At 50.1% G+C, this 25,478-nt stretch overlaps 1 protein-coding gene across 3 annotated transcripts in view; it reads left to right on the top strand.

Moving 5' to 3' along the window:
* The window catches only part of RGS3 (regulator of G protein signaling 3), a 55,130-nt gene that overhangs the window by 12,603 nt on the left and 17,049 nt on the right, over window positions 1-25,478 (top strand). For all 3 annotated transcript variants that reach the window (XM_042878642.1, XM_042878643.1, XM_042878644.1), the window contains 4 exons: window positions 492-575; window positions 7,838-7,949; window positions 12,129-12,169; window positions 22,164-22,286. In XM_042878642.1, coding sequence (XP_042734576.1) covers window positions 492-575; window positions 7,838-7,949; window positions 12,129-12,169; window positions 22,164-22,286 — 360 coding nt within the window. The remainder of the gene's footprint in view (window positions 1-491; window positions 576-7,837; window positions 7,950-12,128; window positions 12,170-22,163; window positions 22,287-25,478) is intronic.

Raw genomic sequence — 25,478 nt, 5'->3', positions numbered from 1 at the left:
TGTCTGCTGTTAAATGGGGAACACTGGAGGTGCTGACAGGAGGGCAGGATGTGACATGAGGAAGGACAGAAGCCTTAAATTTGCTTAAACTTGCTGTGAAAGTAATCCACAGAACCACACAGCAAATATTCTGTCCAAAAGACATGGGAACCTAAGGGGCTGCAGTTGTGGTTGTGCTTCCTGCTGCACAGCACCCATAATGCGCGTGGCACAGAGCAGTTAATGTACCAAGAAGCAAGCAGCTGATTATTGTCTTTTTATAGATGAGCCTAACATAGATGTTAAATGTAAGGTTTTCTTTTTTGTTGCATAGCTGGACTGCAGACTTGTGTATTTCTGAGTGCAGCGTAGGGTGGCTTCTCCCTGGATGAGTTACAGCTTAAAGTGAAGACAAAGTGGGTTTGGTGGTTGGAAAGTTTTTCTGGCAAACCGCACTTCTAGTGGAAGATTTGACTGTTTCTTTTTTTTCTTTCTTTCCATTTCAAATGTAGCCCTTAGATCTCTGTAACCCAGCCCGGACTCTGCTTCTGTCGGAGGAGCTGCTGCTTCACGAGAGCAGAAGCAGGACTATCCAGGTAAGGCTACTTCAGTGCTGCCTGAGCTTTCTAAATTCGCTTTTCTGCAGACTCATATGGTGGATTGAGAAGGGGAATGCACTTCTTTGCTGAACTTTTATTGGTACGATAGTTGGAAAGAATTTGTAGTTGGAAAGAATTGTGCTGGGATAAACTAAATGTCAGGGCTGTATATTATTTTTATTTATTTATTTTGCTGGAAATCACCTTTTTCTTCATGCTCATGAAGGAGAAAATGCACATGACCAATCCTCTGGCAGATCTAGAAAGAGGGAAATTAGGAATATTTTGTGCCAGTGTAGAGATCTAGCCATAGAATGCATTATGGGGCTTTTTTAGAAGTTTAGCTCCTAAAGGTCCTGTCTGAAATCCTCTCCACTGTTGTTATTTCAACTTCTTTTCTGTAGTGCAGGGAGTTGATCTAGAGGACTTTTAAAGGTCTGTTTCAACTCAAATGATTCTATGTTAGGAGGGATATTAAAAATTTGGGGAAGCAACTAAGCTTTGGTGACATGCTGAACCCATGTATGTCACAGCTTTCAACAGCCAAACCAGCAGGGTTTGTACTGTTGTGTGCATTTCTGTTGGCTTTGCTTGTATCCAGCAGTGAGGTCTAAACTGTGGGATTTGGGACAGGGGAGGTATCTCAGTGAATGGCACAGTGCATTGGGCAGCCAGAACTGCTCAGCTGGGCATTGCTCAGCAGTGCTGAACAGTGACAGTGCCTTCTGGGGCATTGTCAGTGAATCTACTGCACAGAACACACATGCTTTAATTTAGTTGGACTGAACAGCGTGTCATCTTCACAGAGCCACAGAGGAACTTTCATTTGAGTAATTTAGTTTGTGTAATGTTTTCTGGGTGGCTGACAGCAGAATCCCTGTAACATATTGCATTGCTGGCTAGTAGAAAACTTCTCGAGACTGTGCTGAAGGACTTTCTTTGCTCTCTTTGGCTTTCAGCATGTAATTCATCCCTTATTTTGTCTTAATTCTTTTTTTCTGCTTGATTACATGAAAAATTGCATCACTCACCAGGAAACTTGTCACTGATTTGTAGATAAAACTGTTCCCCTGCCTGTCCTGCTCCTCTTTGCTCATCAGGGTCTTCAGGGTGTGTGTGTGAATGAAAACAAATAAAACACATGGCTGTGTAGCACAGTGGTGCTAAGGTGGTTGGAAGTATGGTGGCCAGCCTGTGTTCAGGATACTTCTCCTATGTGGGTTTGTGTTCCTTACTTTCAGGTCTGCCTCAGAGGTCTGTAAAAGCAGCCAAATGTAAACTATGTCTGAGTAACTAATGCCATTTTTAGCCTGGGTGAAGCATGTTTGTATGTACAAGGATGTTTGAAGGTAGATGAAGCAGAGTCTCAGGATGATCATGTTTGCAGGAGGTGTGCTGCTCTGTTGCCCAATGGCCACATTAGCTATTTTGGAGACCCAGCTGCGGAGAAGGTTAGGAGGATGCCTCAGGGAAAGGGTTCTCTGTTTGCTAATGATGCCCTGAGGAGGGTGAGTGTGCAGCTGGGAAGAGGATTTCCCAGTTGGAGCTGCTGCCAGGGAAGGGCAGGATGCTCTACAGTGGCCAGGAGCACTAGACAGCCTCTGAGAATGATGGTGCCTTGAGGCTGTTATAACTCTGCATGCCAAGGGACAAGGAAAGAGGCTGTGACTAAGCACAGTGAAATGAACAGAAGTAGTGAATGGAAAGCATGTGGCAGACTGCTTTGGGAGGCAGGAGCCTTTCCCTCAGTGTGAACCCAGGTGTGGTGCTGAGCCCAGTATTGCCAGGAGCCAACAGCTGTAGGAAGCGACACCAGGACAATCAGCTGTGTTTCTGGGGGAATGGCTGCCTCCTGTCTGTGGTGTGTCACAGCTTCACTGCAGGGCTTTGCAGAGCTTTGAGGGACTGATGTGCTCCTGTGGAGCAAGAATGTCTGCTGTAGTCCTGACAGGGCTTTGGATGAACTTTTGAGGCCAACAAGACCCCAGGTGGCCTGGCCACAGAGGAATTTCCCTGATGCAGAAGGACTCTTACTTCTCTTTTCACTGGACTTCAGCTTACTCCCACTCCTCCCTTCTCTGCTGTCTCGTTTCTCATGAGTCCTTTCTTCCTTGCTCCACATGACTTTCCATTTCTCACTGTGCTTCCCTTGCAGCCCCTCAAATTGGAGTTCTACACTTTACAGGACTTCTTTTTGCATCTCATTCTGCTTTGCCCAAGTGGCTGAAAAGAAGAAAGCCTGGGTGCAGGGGCTAGAAATTGAGATGCTGTGTCATACTTATTTTTTTGAACCAAAATCTTTTCCCCTTGGTAGTTTCCATGTCTGGCAGTGCATCCTTGTCACTGAGCAAACCCTCTCCCATCTCCTGAAGGACACAACCTATCTCTCTGGAGGTTTGCCAGGATCTGTCCTTTCTCTGACCTTACCACTGGGGCAATCCTTATTCAGGCCTTAATCACATCCTGTCTAGACTTTGTTGCAATTCCCATTTTTATGGTGTTCTGAAATCCCTCCAACCTGCAGAGTGCCAGAGGAACCAGCACAACGCAGACAACGACGTGCAAGGTGTTGGATGCAGGCTTTGTCCTTTTTGATGTTTTTGTATTGCACCTGGAGGCAATTTTTCGATGCCCTGAGGAACCTTTATAAAGTACATCGCACTCAACCCCTTCTCAGCTCTTTGCTTTGCCATCCTGGCAGGTCTGTAGGTCAGGATAGCCCTCCCTTGAGCCCTGGGGAACAGGGACTGGCCTGTCTAGGGTCTTCTGTCCCAAGTGCTGAATACAAATGCTTGTCACTCTGAGCCCTAGCTGGATCTGACAGCTCCCAGTTTCAGTGGGTGGGTTTGGCCTACACAGTGGGTTAACGAAAACCCTACTCTCTGGCACAGATGTTTCATGATCTGTTTTTAGACAGTTTCCTTTGGGTGAGAAACCAGAAACTTGCACTTACCTCCTACCTCACCACGCTAGTTCCTCTCGCTCTGTCCTTTCATTTCTACTGCCTCTTTATATTCTCAGGTGATATCATTTCCTCATCTGCAGAGCCACTGCTTATGCTGATGCTTGAGTGTGGTGTGTGACCCTTTGGGTCCTTTGATTCTAGTTAACCAAGGTGAGGTTCCAGGTTGACAGTTGGAGCCTGCACCACCATGGATCTGCTTTTGGTGAGTGTGGTCACGTGTCTTCATTGAATTCTAGTTGAGCATGTGAACTCCTTGCTGAGTATATTGCTGATAATCTTGACAGCAAAAATGCACGAGGTGGTAGAAGACTCTAAGCACATTGTGGGTTAATAGAGTGTTGGGATGTCTTAGAAGGAAACATGCTTTAGAGTGGACACATTTGGAAGTCAAAATCCAGGAGCAATAGAGCGTGCTTAGAGAGTTAGGGCTACAGTGTGTAAAGCAGTGGCCCAAAGGCTTTGCCATATCTCTCTGTGGGTGGTAAAGATTCCCTGACCTGCGGAGCTTGTGCCCATTTCCAAATCACCATGCCTGGCAGCACGCACCTACTCCCTCTGCAAAGCTTAGGCCACTTCCCCAGTTAGATGGTGGCTCTGATAAATGCCAACATACTAAGCTTGTGGGAGCTTGATTATTTTTGTTCCTGGGATCCTAATCCCATGGTCTCTGCAAAAACCAAGTGAATAACTGCCATTGTGAAGCTGCAGCCCAGAAAGTTGTGACTTTGGAGCGTGTGATCACAGGAGCAGCAAATACAACTGTTCACACTCTGTATGTGGGGAGCTATGTTAGTTGTGGTCTGGTAGCCCAGCAGAGATATCTGCTTCCTAGAGGATGGGCACATAAGAGCATTATGAAAATATGTGTAGATCTGGAAAATCTGAAGAAAATTAAAGGCAGTTTAATCCATTTAACTTGACCCAGCAAATTGGGCACATTAAGTTCATACTATTGTAACTGGGCTTTGTCTTTGAGATTGCACCCATTTCTGTCGGAGGAGGTCCCATGCTGATAAACATATACAAAGTGTGTGTGGATCAGAAGATGTCTGTTCAAGATATCTGGGCTTGCTCTGGCCAATTGCAGACAGCATTCTCTGTCCAGCCATGCAGGGAATCATCGTCGTGTTCTCCTTTGGTATCTGACAACTTTGTTGCAGAAGATCTCCCTTTGTTTTGCTGGGCATGGCTGCGGAACCACAGCAAGAGAAAAGGAAAATGTCTTGGAATGCAGCCTGGCTCAGCAGGCAGGGTCTGCATGCCCCATCCTGCGGTGTCTCTGCTGATACACTGCTGCAGTGACAAGTGCCAGCTCCTCCCTGCTGTAACCCCAATGGCAATGGCTTGCTGTGTGTACAGGATGGGGGTATCTATTCTTACGCTTGAATGCAGAGATACTTGGGCTGCAAGGCTTAATTTGCAGACACCTTTTCATCATGTTTTTGTTACCATGCTTTCTTGATGAGGTGTGGTGATGACCTTCCTTCTGCAGGGCTCTGTGATATTCTGTTCTCATCTTGGGGAAGCATACCGACTCATTGCCTTCCACCTTATCTCCTGGCTTTCGTTTTCTCTTGTTTTCTTTTAGGAGACTCTTTAAATGTACCTCTTCCTTCAGTAACAATGATTTAACAACTTTACTGTGTAGGAAGAGTCAGATCTATGAGCCAAAGGGGCTCTGTGGTTTGCCGTGGTGCAGAACTCACACAGATGAACACCAGTGCCGACCTCTACAAACAGATTTTTTGTAAAGTCTGCTCACAGCCACTGAAAAGTCTGTATGACAACAGCTGTGTGGCCTTCAGCTCGAATAATGACACAGGTGTGCTTATCCTTTTCTTCAGAGGAGCCCTTTCATCATCCCATTTGTTTACTGTCTCATTTTGAGGTATGAAACTCAGTTCTGAGAAACAGACGGTGGTACTCTGACTCTTCCAGGAGCAGCACTGGAGGATTCTGTTGTTCCCGGATGAATCCAGGCACTGTTTCCTTTCTGTTTGCTCTCTTACTCTTTGAGCCCTATGATTTCACATGGCAGATACCAGATATCTGTCGTAGGGGCTGTTGGAGGCACGTCAGACACGTGATGCCCACCCCAGGCTGAGCTCCAGATGCTCCCTGCAGCCCTCCCCTCTCACACCAGCTGACAGCTGCTACTAGGGGCTCACCCAGGCTTAGTTTCAGGAGGTCCCACTCCCAGCTCTGTGAGAGGGATATGCTGAGTCCTGGCCCTTGCTTTGTCCCCCTGTGGCTCACAGAAGCTCTATAACCCCCTTTAGATCTCCTGCTGTGCAGAGCTGCTCAAAAATCAGATGTCTTCCAGGAAGCAGCATCTAATGGAGATGCTCTTACCTAACCCATACCAGCTGTGCTTTTATCTTTTCTGCATCCTGAATTCAATCAGTCCCATCTTCTCGTTAAAGCACAATGTTACCTGCAAATGCTTCTTTATGTGATTGTGTCCATGATTCCCCATTTAAGTCTATTTGGTTTCAAAGCAGTTTTTTTTCTCCCTTGCTAATCCTTCTGTCCCTTTTTCTTCCCTTTAAAGTTCCATGTGCATTAGGTCTACATTTTCTTTCCTCCACTTCCACTTTTATCACTTGCTGGTCATGCTTCTGTTTCCTCCATTTCACTGCTCTTGTCAAAAAACCCTGAACATCTCTTTGACACTGAGAGATCTGGAATGGCACTGGATGTGTCCCAGAACGGGAATCTTGTGAAGCAAGAAACGCATGAGAGAAAGTTTATGGTGCACTTTGTGCTTGTTTTAGTTGTAATAATGCCAGAGGTAATGAAGAGGGGGAACAACAGTGTTGAGAGCAAGGGAAGGGATTTTCCAAATGGTACAGAGAGAAACAGATGCTCCCTGCTTTAATTGCCCATTAAAGTTGTGGTGGGAGCTTTCTGCTTATTAAGAATCCCACAAAAATGAGTTTGCAGAGCAAGAACTCTTGTGGCAAGGACTTGATTTTGGTTGAAAAGTTGAATGCACTGCCTTGACGCGAGTCTCAGCATCATGTGATAAACTGCTGCCCAGTTTGTCCCCTCTGACACGTGCCTGTCAGCTGGCGGGCAGAGACACACTGTGCTGGCTGTGTGTCCCCATAAACAGTGACTGAGCCCCTGTCCTGAGCAAAGTCACCTTTCAAGGAGTGACTTGGTGGCAGCGCTGCCAGCCTGTGGGATGCTGGGTGTTTTTCTGCTTTTGCAAGTAAGTTGCTAAAAGGTCAGAGAACACTCCTTGTTGCTGCTCACTGCTGCAAAGCGTCTTTCCCTTTGTGCTGGGGTATGTCTGGGGGCATCCACAGGAGTGGTTAATAGCAGCTGTGTGCTCCTGTGCTGTGTCTTGTGACCAGAACAGAGCATGTGTTGATGTTTTGCAGAGCATTCAGCATCCAGTGTGCCCACTGGCATCTTGCAGCCACTTTCTGGCATCAGCTTGAGCCTTGCTGCATGCCCCAAGCTTGTGCTGCAGAGCAGGATAGGCTCAGCCCTTGACTCGTGTCACTCATCTCATGGGGCTGCTGGGTCAAGGATCTGCAGTGCAGCTGGTTCTTACTTTAAGAATCACCATCACCTCTACTGATCAAATGAGGGACCTCAAGAGCCAGAGCAAAATCTGCCTGTTGAGTTGTGAGCGCATTCCACTGGAGAAGCTCCCAGTTTCCAGCACTTGAGTCACTGCTCAAGCATAGAGCTGGGCAGATATGCAGTGCAGTATTTGCTTTATACCTCTCAAAGTGGTTTAATGGTATCAAGTATGTTCCCTGCAAACGTTCCCATAGGTTCTGCTTTTGTAAAAACTAAGTGGGTTTTTTTTTTTTTTCCTCTTCAAAGGTAGTAAAACTGGACATACAAAGAGTGAAAACAGTGAGGAGCCCCTTCCTGAGCACGTTGAGGGGAATCGCATTTGCTTTTAGGCTGCAGTTTCTGTAATGTGCTGAGATCAGTTGGCAACTCATTCCGTCCTTCTGCTCCCCTGATTTGTAACTTATGTAAATGGGAAGTGACACGAGAGAGCAGAGGGGGTGTGTTTGTGCGACGTTGCACTGTCGGGCAGGTTTACCCCTCCTGTCACGGGACTGCACAAGCCTTGGGAGGTGACTACCAAGCAGTGGACCCTGTGTGGGGCTTGCTGGGGATACCCTGTGGCATGCAGCACCCTTAGGGCAGGAGCCTGGGTTGCTGCTGGCTAGTGCATCTCCCTGGCATGCAGGGCCTTTCCCAAGGAACTGAGTGCAAGGAGATGGATTCCTCATAACGTCTCCTTTGCTGCTCTTCTGCTATCCAGGTGACTCTCTTCGTCTACTCTGACCTGCTGCTCTTCACCAAGGAGGACGAGCCTGGATGTTGCAATGTACTGAGGAACCCTCTCTACCTGCAGAGTGTCAAGCTCCAGGAGGGTGAGTGTTTGCTGCAGTGGTTGGAGGTGTTGGGGCTTTTTCTGGGCTCATGGTTAAGGATCTCTAGACGGCAGGGTAGCACACCACTATCCCATTGCTTCCAGTTTGTAGCAGTGTTGGCTAACGCATGCTGCCAACCTCCCTGTGCTGGACTGTAAGTCCAGCACCACCCTTCCCAGCCCAACATTAACCCAGTCCCCAGCAGCTCTGTCCCCAGGTGTGCCCTGGTAGCACATTGCAGGCCTATCTCAGGGATTCTGGGCTGTGCTCCCCAGAGTTCTGCTCGGCTGGGCTGCTCCTCTTGCTGCTGTCACCCAGCCTGCAGTGGGGGCTGCAAAGGGAAGTGAAGTTTTGAGGTTCACCCCTACAGTGCCTTGAGAGAACTCAGAGGAGCTGAGCCCTACTGACCTTTACTTCACTGCTTCTTCCTTCAGCCACCCACAGCTTCCCTCACTGGCATCCCTCCCCCATGAGCACACGTTGGTGAAGAAAGAACAAACCCTGGCCTTTGGTGGGAGGCTGTGGGCTGCATGTTGCTTGCTTTGCCTTGGTTAAGTTTTCACATCCAGCTGAGGGTTCTTAGGGCAGGGGGGTGGCTTGAATTAAGTTATTTTGAGTTCTGAGGCTGTACAAAAGATGACCTCAGCTACCTAGGGTCAAAAGAGGAACGAACAAATTGCCCTGCCACATCCTATTTCCTATAGTGGAGCCACTTCTTGGCCCCATTCCAATCCCATCATGTTCCTTCTTTGGTGCCGTGGCTGTTTGGCCATGGGCTTGCTCTGTGTACAGCTGCCTGATCTATCAGCACAGGGCGGGGGCTCTGCTGCCTCCTCAAGCCCAGACAGCATCGTTGGGGACTGTACAAGAAAAGCCATGATTGGATGAGAGGAAGAGATTTTCTGTAACCAGAGTGGTCAAATCCTGGGTTGCCCAAAGAGCTTTGGAGATGTTTGGGATTCCAATGGACGTGGTACTGAGCGCTGCAACCTGGGTTCTTTGGGCAGGGGCATGAATAGAGATGTCCAGAGGCTCCTTCCAGCCCAACCTTACTCTGTGACTGTATGAACTGACATCTCTCGCAGTCCTGTGGCTCTGATCAAGAGAGATTAATCCAGAGCTTGTCTGCTTTTCCATAAGGAATAGTTTTCAGGATCTTTTTGTCACTTCCCATGATTTTCCCCGGTGGAGCAAATAGTTCTGGCAAGGAGCTGTGACTCTCTGCATGCCTCACAACATAGAAACCTCTGTACTGGGGATCTGCAATGGCACAGTGGGCTGCCCATCTCTTATTACCCGTTTACAACAACTTTTCTGTTCCCAGATTCATTTCCTAACATATTTGGTGGGGGCAGTGAGGAGAAAAAGGAACATGGAGAGTTCAAGCTGTTTAGAAAAGCCCTTGAGCTTCATTGAGATTTGTTGAGTTTGTTCTCAGCACTGCTTATTAACAAGGAAAGAACAAAAGAAATTGTTCCTTGCTGAAGTGCTTGTTGGTCAGCATCTGCTCCAGTGCACGTGTGGTTCCTGGCTGCTCTCAAAGCTGCTGCACTGCTTTTGTTCTCCTGGAAGAAAATGTCTTCCCCAGCGTTCACCCTGTGGTGCAGCAGCTCTGTACACTGAGTGTGTTTGCAGGTCAGCATGAGAGTGTGCCTCCTGGCCTCCAGCTGATCATTGGGTTCTGTGAGCAGTTTTCTGCTGCTTATTTCCTTGTTACCTTAATAACTGGAATCACATCTGGAGGAGCTCAACGAGCCTCTCGAAGGGGATGTTTGCCTGTGCCGCACCAGACCCCCCCTGTACACCAGGAATCCAGCACAGTCAGTTTTGAGGCAGGTTCGGGTAGGGCTGCTTCAAGGCGGGTGGAACAAGCAAAGAGATGTCTGTCCCTTTTGGCAGGAGTTTTCTGTTGGTCTCCTCATAACTGAATGGCACATTAATAGGAACAGGCGTATTGCTGAGTATAACAATTGAGACATCTCCGGTACACTGAAGACCATTGTGATGTTTCCTGTTTCTGCCTCTCACTGCACTGTGCGAAAGCAAATCAGTATAATCTGCTTTACAATGCTCTGTCTTCCTGCTTTAGAAGCTGAGCATGGCTGATGAGCACCACACTGGCCAATGTTTCCAGTGCGACAGGGCTGGCTTCCTTGCTAGATGCGGTGGGAATTTCCATGCTAACACTGCTGCCTTGCTGTGGTCTCAGCCCCTGGGTGGGTGTGCTTGGCTTGAGGACAGGGAGGAGAGATCCCATGTAGCAGCCTGAGTGAGCACCCTGCCTGTGAGCCCCATCCCTAGGCTGGGTGCTACTGATCTGCTGTCTCCTACATCCCAGTGCACTGTGTCCTGCAGCAAACAGCTTTAAGACATCCAAAGGTCCAGACTGATTTTTGGGGCTTTGGTCTGCAAAATTTGGGTCTTATATGCAGTGCTGTCCTCACTGAGCAGGCTGGGGAGCAGGGTGCCCTTGCCGTGGTTATTGTCAGTGTCCTCTAATGTGCAAGGAGATGGTAAAAAAGGGGCAGGGCCAATTTCCTACTCCCGTCTTTTTGACCCAACTCCTGGTGTGCACCACCTAAGCCTTGCAAACAGAGGGTACTTTCCATTGGTTGCACAGAGCAGGTGGGCAGAATGGTGCTGACAGCCACTGTGTACTGGCAGCTGTGTATCACCCCCCCTTGTGCCAGCATGAGTGTGCAGGGCTTAGCTGGGGAGGGGATGTACTCCTAAAATAAACCACGTGTTCCTCTTGTGCTGAACCAGCCCAGCCATGGGGCAGGAATGGATCAGGTTACCCTGAGAGATAATCCAGTCTCTGTCATGATGCATCAACCTGAAACCAAAAGTCGCTCCTTACTGCAGAAAGCCAGAAGGAATGCCCAGAGGCTCAAAGAGTGGGCACTTACCCCAGGCTGTTACACTCCAACATCGCCTTGCCTGCTCTCCGCAAAGGGAAGCTGGAATTGTCCAACACATGGCTATGAGCACTTGCTCATGGGTTTCATGTTGCCTTTGCAGGGACTCAGGTGGCCCTTTGGTGGTCATGGCCCTGTGTCGATTGCTGTGCTGCAGTCCTTGGCAGTGGGGCACTTCCACCACCATGCAGAGCCTGCTCCCATTGCTTGCACAGCGTAGGATGTTGAAATGAAGCAGAGCTCATGCTTCAGATAGGTTCTGCAGCCATGTCCAGACTGCAGGGCTGATCTCACGGCAGAGATAACATCATTAAAGAGGTTGTGAAAGCTGCTGCCCGGCAGTGCTGCACGCTAGCGAGGACAAAGCCTTGGCAGGGCACACTGGGGGGCGTTGCAGTGGCATAGCTGGCTCTGGGTGTGGGATGTCCTGCTTTGGAGCTGAGGGGCCCTGTTCTGTGCTGGCTTTGTGTCCTCCTGTGAGGTGATGTGCCCTTAGAGCTTTTCTTGGGGCTGGGGAGCTTTGTGTCCTGCTGGTGGGGATCAAAGGCAGAGGACAGACCTTGGCACAGCATTCCTGATGGGAAGCAACCAGCACCATCTCCCTTCCCAAAGCCCTGGGAGGCAGCTTGGGGAGCAGCCCTTAGCCCTGTGGAGCAGGTTGGGCTCTTCCTTATGCCCTGTATTTGTTGCTTCCCCATGCCCTGGGGTTTGGCTCCATCTGCTCAGAGAAGCACTGGCCCTAGCTCTTGGCAGTGATGGAGAATGGGACAAACAGCACCAGGCAGAGCTATGGCCGCCCTTTATAATGGCTCAAGGGGAAAAGCTGAGAATGAGCAAGGATGTAGGAATAGAAGCTGCTCTCGTGCGTCCTCCTGGGAGCAAAGCTTTTATAAGAGTGTAGCGAAATCTGACCCTGGTGCCCAGGTACCTGCAAAAGGATTGGGCTGCATGTGCTGTGGGAGATGAGGCAGGAGAGCCCAGGTAAGGCCTTCGAGCAAGTCCAACCTCTTTCCAAAAGGACTCATGGGAGGATCTGTGGTCGTGCAGTAAGCCCGTGCAAGAAAACCACGCAAGTGCAGCCTGTGTGACGCATGGTCCTGCAGATGCAGCATACATCACTCCCAGAGCACAGCCTGGTACTGGGGGATGACAACAATAAATATTCATTGAAAGTTGTCTCTTAGCCAATTCCTCTGCAGTGTCTCTGCTCGCAGAAATGCAGTTGTAGCTTAATTTTGATCCTGATTTCTCTTCTTTGTAGGTTCGGAAGATAGGAAATTCTGCATCCTGTACCTTGCAGAGGTGAGTGTTGCTGTTCCAAATTAACTTTCCAGTAGGAGCTGGACACGTACTAACAACTTGCTTCTTTTTGCTGGAGCTGGTTGATTTTAACTTCCTTTTTTATTAGTTTGTCAGAGTTCTGGAAAGGAAACATGATGGCCGTAGCCAGAATATATTAATAAGAGGCTGCTAAGAGGAATCTGAGCTGGGAGAGGATTGGTAACCCCAAGACAGGCTTGCTTTTCCCTTCCCCTGTGTACCTTACTCACTGCTGCTCCCCTCCAATTTCTCCTGGAGTTTTTTCACCCAAGGGTTCTGTGACAGCTGTTCTCACTTTATGTGTTAGACATCTTCCTCTTCTTGTCTTCAAGCACCCAGCTTTGAAACCCTCAAATAAAATAAGGAAGCCCAGTGTAAGAGACACACAATTGTAGCTCTAAAAACGTGCATGGCTGAATGCTTTAAACGGATTTGAGGTCATTCAGACGTTGACACAGTTACTTTTGTGTTGGGAAGCAGCCAAGGAGACTGCGGAATTGGTTCACAGTGGCTGGTCCTCCCTAATCACTGGGTGCTGACGTTAATATATATATAATATTTATTTATTTATTTATTTATTTTTATTTTTCCTTTCAACTGACTTCAGTTTGTTCCTGGCTTCAAGGCCTTGCATTTTCAGGGTGGAAATCTGGGTCTGGGAAAGATCCCCAGGGCACCGAGGAGAAAAGGCACACATTGCTCAGCAGCCACGCAACATAATAAGCTATTGTGAAAGTTGGATAAAAACGCCCGGGGTGGAAGTTGTTCACCTTGGGCGGGTGGGAGTGGGGCCAGAGCTCAGCTGGCTGCGTAACCGTGCGCCGACAGCTCTGCTGAAGGTCCACCCTTGCTCCTTCCTTGTCTTTATTTCTTCTTGGGGTGGTTGGGCAGGAGCTGCCTGCTCAGCACAGAGACCAGTGTCTGCCTGCTGATCCCATTCCTGCATCTTCTCGTGTGCCTGGAAAAATGCATTTGGAGCCTGACATTTAATTTAGGGTTTTTTTGGGGCCCTGAGTTAAAGTAACCAAATGAGCAGTGGCTGCGTTTCATGGGACTGTGGGAGGAGAAGGCTCCTCTTTGGCGAGATGTAGTGAGGGGTGTAGCTTTTTCCTGATGGGCTGCAGTGGCCCTGGCTCTTGTGGCTCTGCTGATTGAAATATGAAATGTGAAACTTTCTTCTTTCCTGCAGGCCCCGTTTATGGTCTCTGTAAAACCATTCTTGTTCCTTCTGTCTGCCCAGGGCATTTCAGGGCAGGCAGCCTAGAGCCACACCTAGCAGTGTGTGCTCAAACCCAGTGCTGTGCTAGTTAATTTCTAGGCTTGTCGGAGGCTCTGGCAACAGGCACATTTGGTTAAAGAGGGGAAGCTGAGATGCAGAAGGACTGGGACATGCCAATGAGTCAGCAGGTGTGCAGGCAGGACAGTGCCATGCTGATGCCCCCACAAGCACTGCTGGGAAATTGTGACCTACAGACCACAACCCTGGGGGCTGGACAGAGCAGATGCTGGGCTTCATGGATGTGAGCTTGGGTTAATGAAGGAGCCTATGGGTGGGAAGGAGGGGACAGTCCCTTCCAAAGGCAGTCCTGTGCATGTAGGTATGGCATAGCTTGGATACCTTGCTGGGCTGGAGAGCATTGCTTTGTGCTGCTAAGGTTATGTCTGCAGTTGGGGGCTTTGTGGCCTGATCTGCTGCTAAACAAAAGCTGGGGCTGGGACCCAGCACTGCACCCCTGTGTTGAACTGGCACATGGGGCTGTGATGTCCCCTGAGTCACAACCATGTTCCTGTGAGTCACCTCACACAAAGCCCACATTCTTTGTCTGTGGGAATGAGAGGGTTTCTACCTGCAAGGATTTTGTGCCACAGAGAGCAGCTGGCTGTACCTGAGGGCTGTGGGAGGGTATCCCCAGCACAGCGATGGCCTTGGCGCCCTCATGGTCTCACAGATGGAGTGCAGCAGTGCTCTGTGTCTGGGTCCTGATGTAATTGTCCAACTGCCCACCCCTGACAACTTGTAGCAGCTAGAGAGCTTAGAGGAAGGGTGCAGAAGGGAAGGATGTTCGTGTGGATGCCCTCTTATGCCCCATGTCACCCTGACGGACATTTCTTCTTTTGATGTTCTCCTGTCCTGAAGTTTGCAGCCAGTGGTCAGCAGCATATTGTCCTGGGATGGAGCTGATGGGCTGGGCTTGGTGCTGGTCATTGCCTGAGCCCCTCTGTCCCTGTGACCTGAGCAGACAGGTCCCTCACACTGCTGTGACACAGCTAACTGTCGATGGAAGCTCTTGTACCAATGCTTCTTACCTGCAAATCATCTGCAATGGGCTTTAATGCACTTAATGCTGCTGTGAGCTGTAAGGGAGTCTGTTGGGCTTGGCGTTTGCTGTAGGAATAGTGCTTTGCCAGGTCTTGAGCTCTAGCTCCTTTCTCATTTAGGGGGTTAGAGTGATATTTTGCACCATAAGGTGACATTTTTGCATTTGGATCCAATGCAATCCAAAATGGAAGCAGGTATCAAAATCTCTAGGAGTTGCTTCTTTATTTTAAACAAAAAAGAATATTCCAGCCTTCAGGGAAAATGATATGTCATGAGATGAGCTGCTGCTAGTCATCCTGTCTAATCACATGTAAATAAATCACTCACAAACCTCAAATTGTGAGCATGATGGGCATTGACAGCCAGATGGCAAACTGATCTCCATCACCTGGTGCAGCCTACAGCAGGAGTGGTGTTTCTCTTACAGACACTGCAGGTTGTGAGTTTGCAGCGTCTTGAGGTCCTGCAAATAGTGGGGCACGCAGCCTCCTGCATGGGAAACGCTGAGCATGGGATGGGGAGCATCCCCTGCGTGGTGAGAAGCAGCAGCCCCCAGGGAACCTGTCCTGGGGTGTGAGTGTGCTCCAGGACTGCATTCACGCCCTTCCCTGCTCCGGAAATATCCCACCGATAGGAAACTGCAAAGCAGGGTTTTATTGCATTGTTTGAGATTTTTTGATTCGAGCCCAACATGTTCAGACCAAACTGACTTAAAATCAAAGAGCTCATTGAGTTTTTTACTGTAAAAGCGCTAGCAAAATCGATTGTTTTCTCTGGCAGTTTTCATCTGCAGACACTGGTGTTTCTCCGGGGAAATTGCTCTGACAGAAAATCTTTCCAGCAGATACTTGTTGGCCTGCTGCAGTGAGCACACTTACAGACCTGAGCAAATTAATGCTTGCATCTGGGCTTGATGTTGGTTTGTCCAGGCAAGAGATCCTGTGGGCAAACATTACAGAAATGACATTGCCTGGGTTTGTTTCCCACCCTGGGTGTGTGAGGGGACATCCCTGCACTGTGTGGTCCCACAGGCACTGCTCCCATTTGCATCCTCAGGCAATGAGGCCGTTCCCAGGTGCTGGCAGGGGCACATTTAGCACAGCTCTCTCTTTGAGTTGAACCCCTGCTGTAAGGGGCAATACTGTGTAAGCGTGCACAGCTCTTCACTGAAGATATCCTGGATTGTTCCATGGGACAATTAATTCCCAAAGTATCCCAGGACAGAGCACTGCGAATTTTAATTCCCTTCAGGTTCCCATTTTTGTGCAGGGAATCTGCACCTGAACAAGCAGTTTGCAGAGGACGTAAGGGCTCAGGGGCATGGCAGGCAGTCTGTATCTATGTAAATTTGAAGTTCTGGACGTGTCATCAGAGCAGTCAGCTAGGCGCTTTTTGGGGCACTTTTTGGCAGACATAGGAGGTAGGTAGACAGATGGTTTAGTAATGGGGACAAAGGTGGAGGGGCTGCCAGGTGCTGACATCAAACCTGCACAGCACAACAGAGCAGCTATGGTGGATTTGTTTGGTCAAGGACATAGAGATGTGTTATTACTGACGGAGAGAGAGGTGCAAAGAGAGAACAACTGGAGCAGATGCCCTCAGAGGCTCTTGCCTTGCTGTGATGCAACGCTTGGCCTGAAAACCTAAAAAGACAGGAAATGGTGGTAATGTGTAACCAATGCTTTAAAAACTCTGGGTTTATACCTCAGCATCATCTCCTGTAAGCATTGCTCTGTTTGAGAGAACCTGGGAAACCTGGCTCTTGCTTCACTGTGTTCAGAATGGTATGTTCAGAATGTTCAGAACTGTGTTGGTATGGTAAAACCAGCAATCATTACGTGTGCATGCAGCTGGAAGCTTTGGGGAAGCAGGAGGTGATACAGGGGCAGATCAGTGCTGGAGCAGTGGGGTTAGTCATTAGGGTGGGTGAAAGCTAATGCGGCTTCCATAGACCATGGGGAAAGGCTTGCACTCAAAGGTCTGCGAGGGTCAGAAGTGAGAAAGGCCTCTTGGGGAAAGGGCAGTTGGTGGCCATGAGCTCCTGCAATGGAAGAATGGCACCACTAGTGATAAACTTTTGGGATACAGTCAGCTACAGATGAGAAATTCTCTATCGCTCTCTTGTGACCCAGAAGTGACAACTGTAAGACTTGCATTTGGGGCTGAATTTGTTTCCACCCAAAATGGGATGGTTTTGGCAGTGAGTCAAAGTCAAGGGACCTGTTTCCTTTTTCCCATTTCCGGACATTATTGAAGATCTGGTGGCCTGGGTTGGGCTCTGCTGTGTGGAACCCTCTGAGTTCCTCAGCTCCCTGGTGGGGCTGGAGCAGCCTGAGTGATGCCTTCATCCCTCCTAGAACACTCCATCAGTGTCAGCTGGCGTTGTGTACTGTGTGCAGGATGGGAGTGAGTGTGGTTGTCTGTGGATTGTGTGCTCAGCTGAAGTTGTCTCATTTCCTCTCATCTGCTATAACTAAAGAGATACTGTTTGTCAGGTTCATGGGCTCTGTTGTTTGCCAGGTGAGCTTGTGGCTGGGGCATGTTATGCTGCAGGAATGTGGAAGATCCTGTGGGATTTCATAGTTCATCTCTCCCAAGAGTCACAAACTCTGCAAACACTACAGCCAAGGTTAGAAACGTTGGAGTCTGTCATACTTAGGGACTTAAGTTTAAAAAAAAAATAAATATCTACACTCCTTATTGCCTGCTCCTGTCAGTTTTATTGCATTAATTTGATGCACGGTGAGAGAAGGCAAAATGTGCTCCCTTCCTGCTCATGGTCCTATTTGGTGCTGGGGGGACTCCCTTCCTCTACACACTGAGCTGGTCCTGGGCTAAGGAATCCCTTCCTGCTCTTGGACTTCTCCTTTGCTTCCTGGTGTCCTGCAGGTAGTTGCTCACTGCTGGGCTCTGCACCATGTGGGCCTGTAGCACGCATCGCTTCGGGTCACCCAGCTCACATCTGGATGTTCAACCTGCACGTCCCTCAGCCACCTCACGTCTACAGCAACAGTTTAACTCTGTCTCAAATGAAAGTTTCCTTTTTCCTCCACCAAAAGGATGGTAGATCCCAGCTGCTGGGTTCCCTGTGCACAGCATTGAGAAGTCTGAGCTCTGCAGCCTGAATTGCAAGATCAGGGAGGTAACACCAGTGCAAGACTGGCAACATTCTGAGGAATGCTAAGGAGGTAATGTGCAGATTACTCCAAATGCTGATGCAGTCCTACCCTGCACCTCCAGCATGTACCCCAAATTTCAGTGCAGCTGTAATGCTTGCAGTTGTATTGGAAGGATCTGTCCTTCAAATGACATTCTTTTGGTCCAAGCCAGTGCTCTCCTGATGTGTGCCCTGAGCCAAAGCACACAAAGCCGTGGCTCTGGAGCTGTTGGCTAAGCTGCTCCTCTGCCTGGGACACTGAATATTTTGCTGGTGTGCATTCACCTGGCTTTGACGTGGAGTGATACAAGTACCAGAAGCCCCAGGCTGGTACAACCCATATCCAGGCATTACAGCAGCTCCCAAATGAGATCTCTTTGGAGCAGGCAGTGTTTGTTCCCCTATTGGAGAAACAATCAAAAATATACTTTGCCTCCCTGGTTGTGTGAATCTTTGCTCTTTGACATCAATCCAAGTTCTGAGATGACCATGAAATGTATATTTTAGAGCAGAAATTCTAAAATTTTTCTTCTAGCTCTAATTCTGTGGTCACGTTTACTGGGTGTTGGCAAAAAGGGCATCTGATAAGAAGCAGTTAAAGTAATGGAGAGCTTTTTGACACAGGCACCACTGGGTGATTTTAGAGAGGGGAGCTGGAGCTTTGTCTCTGGGGGCGATGCTGGGGATGGAGGGACCCTGGGCTGTCTCTGCAGCAGGTGGGTAAGCTTAGTATTACTGTCTCTGAGGCTGATGGTTCTGAGCCTTCTTGCTTGAGAGAGAACGGCCTTTGCAGTATGGGAATCAGTATACCTGTTCTCTGTTTGCTGAAGCAGTGTTTGCCCAGGGAGCTCTGTGGCTTGTGTCAGGGCTGGGGATTCCCGTGAAGGCTGTTTTCTTATGAACCCCTTCAGCCAGGTGTCACAGGTATGTGCAGCTGACGTGGCAGCTCCACTGCTCCCTGCCCTTTTGTGGCTGAGGACAGTGAGAAAACCATTTTGTAACAGCCAACCTTTGATGTGGCAAGGAAGGATGGGATGCAATCTCCAGTTATAGAGTCTCCCTGACCTGAAAATGAGCCACACAGCCACACTTCTCTGCAGGAATTACTCTGCTCCATGAATGGCAGCTCTGTGTGCATCTATTCAAGCACCCATGAGACCCCCTTCACCTTTTGGCCATCTCAGCTTTCCACAGGACCCATGCTGTTAGTGCCAGCATGTGCGTTTTGGGCACCACTAGTGTGCCAGCAGTCCAAAAAACACAGGAAGAGATGTGGTCCCCACGGCCCCCCCAGCAAGGGAGCAAACTGAACTTTCTCATCAGACCAAGCTCTGCAGGGCATGAAGGCAGTGTTGTGCACAGGATATTCCCAGGGCTTGCTGTTTTACCAGTAGAAGGTTTTCTCTGCGATTTGAAAGCTATTGTAGTCTGGAGTCCGTTTCCGAGGTACTTCCCCTTTGGGATCTCTGCTGGGTTTGGCCATGGACCAAGCTCTGAATGATGGAGCCAGGGGCCAGTCTGCGAGCCTTGCACCACCTTGCTAAAAATTCCACAGGGAGCAGAGCTGGGGAAGGGAGCAGAGCTGGGGAAGGGAGCAGAGCTCATCTGTGCAGGGAAGCTCTGCAGGGTTGAACTCGGTGATCCTTGTGGCTCCCTTCCAACTCTGGGATATTCCCTACATCTATGATTCTATGAAATGTTCATCCAGGGACCTGGCCGTGCCAGCAGTCCTAGATGAGACCAGTCCCTGTGCCAGGCTGGTTGCTGAGCTCAAGGATGGAAGGTGTCAGGCTGGGGCTGGCTCCTTCTTTTTATATCTTTGCTTTGCAGCCATGAATAGAACCACACTTGCACACCTGGTGCTGCAATTGGTCCTGCACCAAGGGATGTACTTGCAGCAGGGCGTTTGGTGTGTAGGGTCTGGGAGCTGCTCTCCAGGAGGTCCTGAGCTGATTAATGGGCCACAGAGCCAATGTCCCCCCTTTGGCTGGTATCTGCCAGGCACCCAGGAGCTCTGCCTGCTGCCTGCATGCCTGCTGTTTCCCTGTGTGCTCAGCCTGGGGAGTGCCCTGTGGCAGAGAGCTTTTCACACCTTGGCGAGCAGGGATTATCCTTTGGGCTCCACTGGCTGAAACAGGGCACAATTAGGGCTTGTGTTGGATACTCTGAGTCCTTTTCTCTTGATGTTTTCCTCATGCTCTCATGCAGGTTCCAGTACTGGTGCAGGGTCCACTAACCTCACTGAGCAGCACCTGCAATAACATGTTTTTCAAAATGCTGGGACGAATGCAGGCAGAAAGTCACTGGCAGCCACTTCAGTTGCTCACTTTATCTGGTCACAAACACCCCATTCACGCCATCTGCATCCTCCTTTCCCAGCATCGTGAGATTAAACCCTATTTTCTCTTTGTAAATATTGGCAGGCAAAGCAGCAGCCTCCCCAAATGAAAACAGTAGCAGGGAGGTCGGTTCCCAGCGCTTTCGAGAGCAGCTGCTCCTGCTGCAGCCCTGTGATTGCCTGGGCTGGGCAGAGTGGTCCCTACAGCCCTCCTTGGGCTGCACTCAGAAGCCACGTTTTCTCCTAGCTGTTCTGCTGCTGTGCTGCTGAGCAGGGTGGGGGCAAAGAGACACTTTGCTATCGGCTGCCAGTGGTGGCTGAGCATCACTTTCTGCCAAATTCAATCAGAGAAATGGGGATGGTAATCAGATCAACAAGGGGCTGCACGGCAGGGTAAGGTGAGCCACACATCCATCATGAGCAAGGGGAGCTGAGATGCCCTTAGAATCACTTTAAGCCTTGTGCCCAGGGAGTTGCAGGAGCTTAGTGGGGACTGGAAAACACGTTAGTTAAAGCGTCGTTCTGCCTCTGGGCTCTGCAGCTGGTTTTTAAGCTCTTCTGAGTCCTTCTCATCATTTGCTTCTGCCCAGGTGTGGGGTAGATAAGTGCTAGCCTGGATTTCCTGTGTGTAGATGGGCACCTGTCCTTTCCCCTGAAAGCAGGAAAGATTAAATGCTTTTCTGGGATCAGGTGGGTGTCGCAGTGCTAAAGCCTGGCGGTGGGATGGGGTGAAATCCAGACATCAGCTGTTCATATGAGTACTACTGTTCCAACAGAGCATCGGAGCAATTGGTATTTGAGGGCACAGAGTCGTGCAACTTTGTGTCCTCTATTTGGTTTTGTGTATAGATCAGTCTGTGCATGCACTTTCCATATTTAAGCCCATTTCTGCTCTAGGAATAGATGTCGTGAAGCGCAGGTGTAAGAAAATTCAAAACTTCTTCCTTTAGAAGTCTTGGAGGGGGAAGAGATCTGGGCTAGAGATCTGTTTCTCTAGAGCTGACGCGGGAGGTTGGTTTGTTTACCTCTATGGCAGGAATTGTGGATTACACATGAATGAGTTTGCATCCAATGCAAACAGTTTTAAATGGTGTGACTAAACAGCATTTCCCCTTTCAGCTGTGTGTCTTTGGAGTCACACAGTGCAAGTTCCTTAGTTCTGTCTGACCTTTCTGGGAAAAGCAGGCAAGTCAGAGAGCTGCCCCTCTTCAAGGAAATCCTAGGGGGAAAGGAAGGACTGTTATTCATCCCATTTTAGTACAGGACATTTTTCTTTCTTTGCACTTCTGTCCCAAAGTTCCACTTTTTTTTTTCACACCTGGCTACAGATGGAGGTAACCTGTTGGGAATTCCTGGCCCTTTTTAAAGCGAGTACTGCAAAATCCCTATTGGCATCAATTGCTGCTAACACTTCATTTTTTGCAAGAGAGATGAGCAGTGGAAGAGCATTTGTGGGGGAATTTGAGCAGACGGTTTTGTAAATGATTGGGATTTGGCCCAAAGAAGACGTGGGGAAGAAGAACAGGTCCCTGTTACCATAGGGCTGTGTAAGGCTGGGGCACAAGGGGTAGCAGCAGGCCCAGGAGCTCACACTGGGCTCACAGGGATGCGCTCCCAGGCTCCCCTCCTTTCTCTCCATTCATTTCCTCCTTGCCACAGACTGCTCACAGGCAGCATGTCAACAGTGCTGAGCATCCTCCTCCAAACTTCCCCTGGTGCCCCAATGGAGGAGACCCTTGTCCCTCCCAGCCCTGCCCAGCCCCAAGGTGTTATTTCCTTTGACTCGACTTCTTGCTCATGTTTGCATACAGCAAAGAGCTGTTTCCCCTCCTTCAAAGGCAGCTGAATAAGCATGTTCACGTGTGGTGGCATAGGGTGCAGAACTGCCAGTGCTCTGCCTGCACCTTATTGCTCTGCTCCCATCTCTTACAGCCAAATCTGCACCCACCCCCTTCCCTGTCTGCCAGCAGCATAAGCCCCCATTCAGCTGATTTCTCACCTGTTTTACTTCCTCGTGCCCAGAGCTCTGGGTACTGTGAGCCCCCTCCTTACACCCTTGTTCATCTGACAGCGTGCTGGAAGTGAGGAGTTTGCAAACAAAGCCAGGGCCTGCGCCGTGCAGCTAATGACCTTCTCTCTGCCTGTGTTTCCTTTACGTCAGAAGTCGGAGTGCTTATTAAGTTTGGAGGCTTACTCCCAGGAGCAGAAGAAGAGGATCTGCTGGTGTCTGGCTGAGAACATCACCAAGCAGCAACATCCGGCATCGACTCCCACAGAGAGCAAGGTAAGCAGCCTGCGCAGTGCAGCCCTGATGGAACCCTTGCTTAGAGCGCTGCAAGGCTCTGAGTGCCATAGGGCTGTGCTCCAGTGATGCTTTGGGGATGGTTTTTGTGCCAGGTGAGGAGGGAGTTTGTATTTAAGCGCTGCTGCGTCTGCAGCTTCCTGCCCAGCTTGGGGAAGCAGTGATTGCTTTTGCATCTGCTGAACTGAGTTGAGTAGTGCTGCCTGATTCTGATGCTTCCTAGCATCTGTATTCGGACAGCTGAGGCCGTGCAGCTCATCGTGTGGCCTTTCTGCAGAACTTGGCTGCAGGGCAGGGCCTGGTGCTGAGGGGGTGGCTGAGGCTGCGATCCAGTCGAAAGGCACTGGGGTCATGGGAGCAGCGGTGTGGAGATGTGTCCTTCTGTGCACTCGGATGCACTGTGATGCTCAGGCTCCCACAGCATGAGAAAGTCCTTTGAGTGCTGCTGTCCGTAACCAGTGTGGCCACACTGGTGCTTTCCTACACCAGAGAGCTTCAGCCTGGCTCAGGAGTGATCTCAGAAGGGCTGGCAAGAGAAATGTGTGCATGAAGTTTGAAGCACGTAGGGTGTGCCTGCCTGGTGAGAATGCAGTCAGCACCTCCACTTGGTGCATGGCAGCACTGCCTGGAGGGGCTGCATGCATGCGTTGGTGCAGGAGCCATCTGGTCCCTCAGGGCTGGGGCTGGACTAGTGGTGGGGGGCTGCTATGCTGGGGTGAGAGGAACATGCTGTGCTGAGCATGTAAAATGCTTGAAGTGGTGCAATTGGGCATCCTGGGCGCAAAGCTCCCGGACACCTCTCTGTGCCCAGTGATGGAGCAGTGCCCGTGCCGTAGGGCCGTTTCTTGCAGCCCATTGGGTGGTCTGGCTTTTGCTCTCGCTGCATGGCTGCCAGGCATAGAGGCAGAGCAATGCAGCTTTTGCACTGCAGAATCTCACGCCAAGTCAGCGCTCACAGCGTCTCTGCAGGAGGCAGAGCCTTTGGATTCCTCTTCCTGCCTGTTCAGCCCTACCAAAATAGCAACAGCATAGAAAGCCTGAGAACCTGGTTAACAACTCAAGCTCCAAAAACACGAGTAGCAGAGGGGCGGTGCAGTGATCAGGTTCTGTGACATCTCTTACTGTCATGATGCAGTGGCAGGGCCTGTGCCCTGGGCTGGCTGACATCCATCTGGGCTGGGGATCCTCTGGGGCAAAGCTCTGCAGGATACCTTAAATGGTTGCAAACAGGGGAGCTCAGCAGCTCTCCATTGTGATATGGGCTCTGCTCTCCGCCCCCACCCCAGGTTCTGTGCCTGGGGCAATGCGTGGGGCTGATCTGGGCTCTCTACTCAATCTGCAGACCCCATGGCTCAGAGCAAAGCTCTGAGAGTGCCCACTCTCGTGCTATTGTGGGGCCACTGGACAGGTGAAAAGGACCATCTGAAGGCTTTCCTGTGCAGAGAGGCAGATTTGGGGAACAGAAGAGAACAGGGGGACAGAGGGTAGGGTGAGCTCTCCAGTGTTGTGATAGGGATTTATTTACACTTGCTGAAGCTGATGGAAATCCTGTTTATAGGATATGGGGCTGGGAGAGGGAAAAGAAGCAGTGAGAGCTGCTGCCAGGTGCTTTGCTTTGCTTAGAGCCCAGCAAGGTATAAACCTTCCTGGCTGCATTTTTACAACAAACCTGATCCTGAAGTGCAAGAGGAAACAGCACAGGGTCTGAGGGCAGCTCCTGAACAGCCAGGCAGACACACTGGAGTGGTGGATGCTGCTTGGAATGACGCCACACATCAGGCACCATCCCTGGGATGGCAGTGCAGCAGGGTGTGTGCAGGGAGATCAGCCTCCCAAAAAGGAGGAGTGATCCGGGAGCTTCCTCTGATTGCTTACGAGGCATTTGATATTGGGGGTATTTAAGGAAAGTTGACAGTGTCTACTGTCTGTGAGTGGACAAATTAAGTTGGAAATATCAGCTTCCACATGGCTGATTTCTGCTCCAGATGGAAATCTGGTTTGTATGGCCTTCAGATTTATGCCAGCTTGGCAGGAGGCTGCTTGTCTAGGGACATGGCTTTGTTGGGCATCAGGAGCCCTGGGCTGATGTGGCCTTGGTACCAGGCGGAGACGTGTGGTGTGCCAGCTGTGCCTGAGCTGAGAAAGCAATGCAGCTCCTCCAGCCCACCAGCTGGGCATAGCTCTCCCTTCTGCACAGCTATGCTGCCAGTAGCCCTGAGTCCTTTCCAAAACATATGCTTTGTGATGGAGCAGAGGTTCTGCAGTGGGATGGTCCTGTCTGGAGAGCAGGGACTGGATGGTCTGAGCACAGCTGTACATTGGTGATGTCTTGGAGCTGTGGGAATGAGGACAAGTTTAAGGCTTTGGAATGGCACTTCTTGTCTTACCAGGGCCTCAGAACTGTGCCCAAGGAGGGTGGGACTTGCATGAGGGTCTTCCTGACTCAGGTACAGCCATTGTCACCCCCTCTGGGAGATGAAGCTGTTGGGTGCCGGAGCCACCATGTGTGGTACGTCTGATTCTGGGGGTGTAGGAAGAGAAACCAGTTGGGACAAATCAGTGGTGGTCCCACCGTAGTCCTGATGAGCTCTTGCTGCCCCTGAGTGCAGCATCAGCCCTAGGGATAACCAGGACTGTTGGTGTGGTCCTGCTGGCTGGTCCCCTGGTGAAGGGATGTGGGTGGGAGCATGGCTCTGGTGGCTTCTCTGCCACCCCTATAGGGCTTGGTGGAACTACTCTGATCCTGTGGCTGCAGCAGCTCACAGGAGTTGTGCTGTAGATATTTTCTCCATCCACAAAGCCTCCCTGCCCCTCGTCCTGGGGTCTGAGCTTGACTCAGGTGGCTGCTCCCTGCCTTTGCTTGTGCTGGGCAGGGATCTGTGGACCTGCTGTGTAACACATGCTGGTGGTGTGACCCCACTTGCTGACAAACATCCCCAAATGGGTTGGTGCAGAGCCTGGAGGTGGGCTGGGGCTGGTGAGGAGCCACAGCCACCGCAATGTGATTATAGCAAAAGCAGCTTTATGCATTAATTGAGTTAGCGGCGCTGCCTCCTTGGGCCGAATAATGACCATCTGCACAGAGCGCGGTGCTTTTTTAACCCTGCATTACTGCACTGCTCCAGTTTCCACATTAGCTCGGGGCAATCTGCAGTGCAAAGCGAGGTGGAGGCA

This window comes from Lagopus leucura, unplaced genomic scaffold (assembly GCF_019238085.1).
Source record: "Lagopus leucura isolate 7727_CA_CO unplaced genomic scaffold, USGS_WTPT01 Super-Scaffold_100022, whole genome shotgun sequence".
In the NCBI taxonomy this organism is placed as follows: Eukaryota; Metazoa; Chordata; class Aves; order Galliformes; family Phasianidae; genus Lagopus; species Lagopus leucura.
The sequence above is the reverse complement of the archived record's forward strand: the minus strand, read 5'-3'. Positions and strand labels throughout refer to the sequence as shown.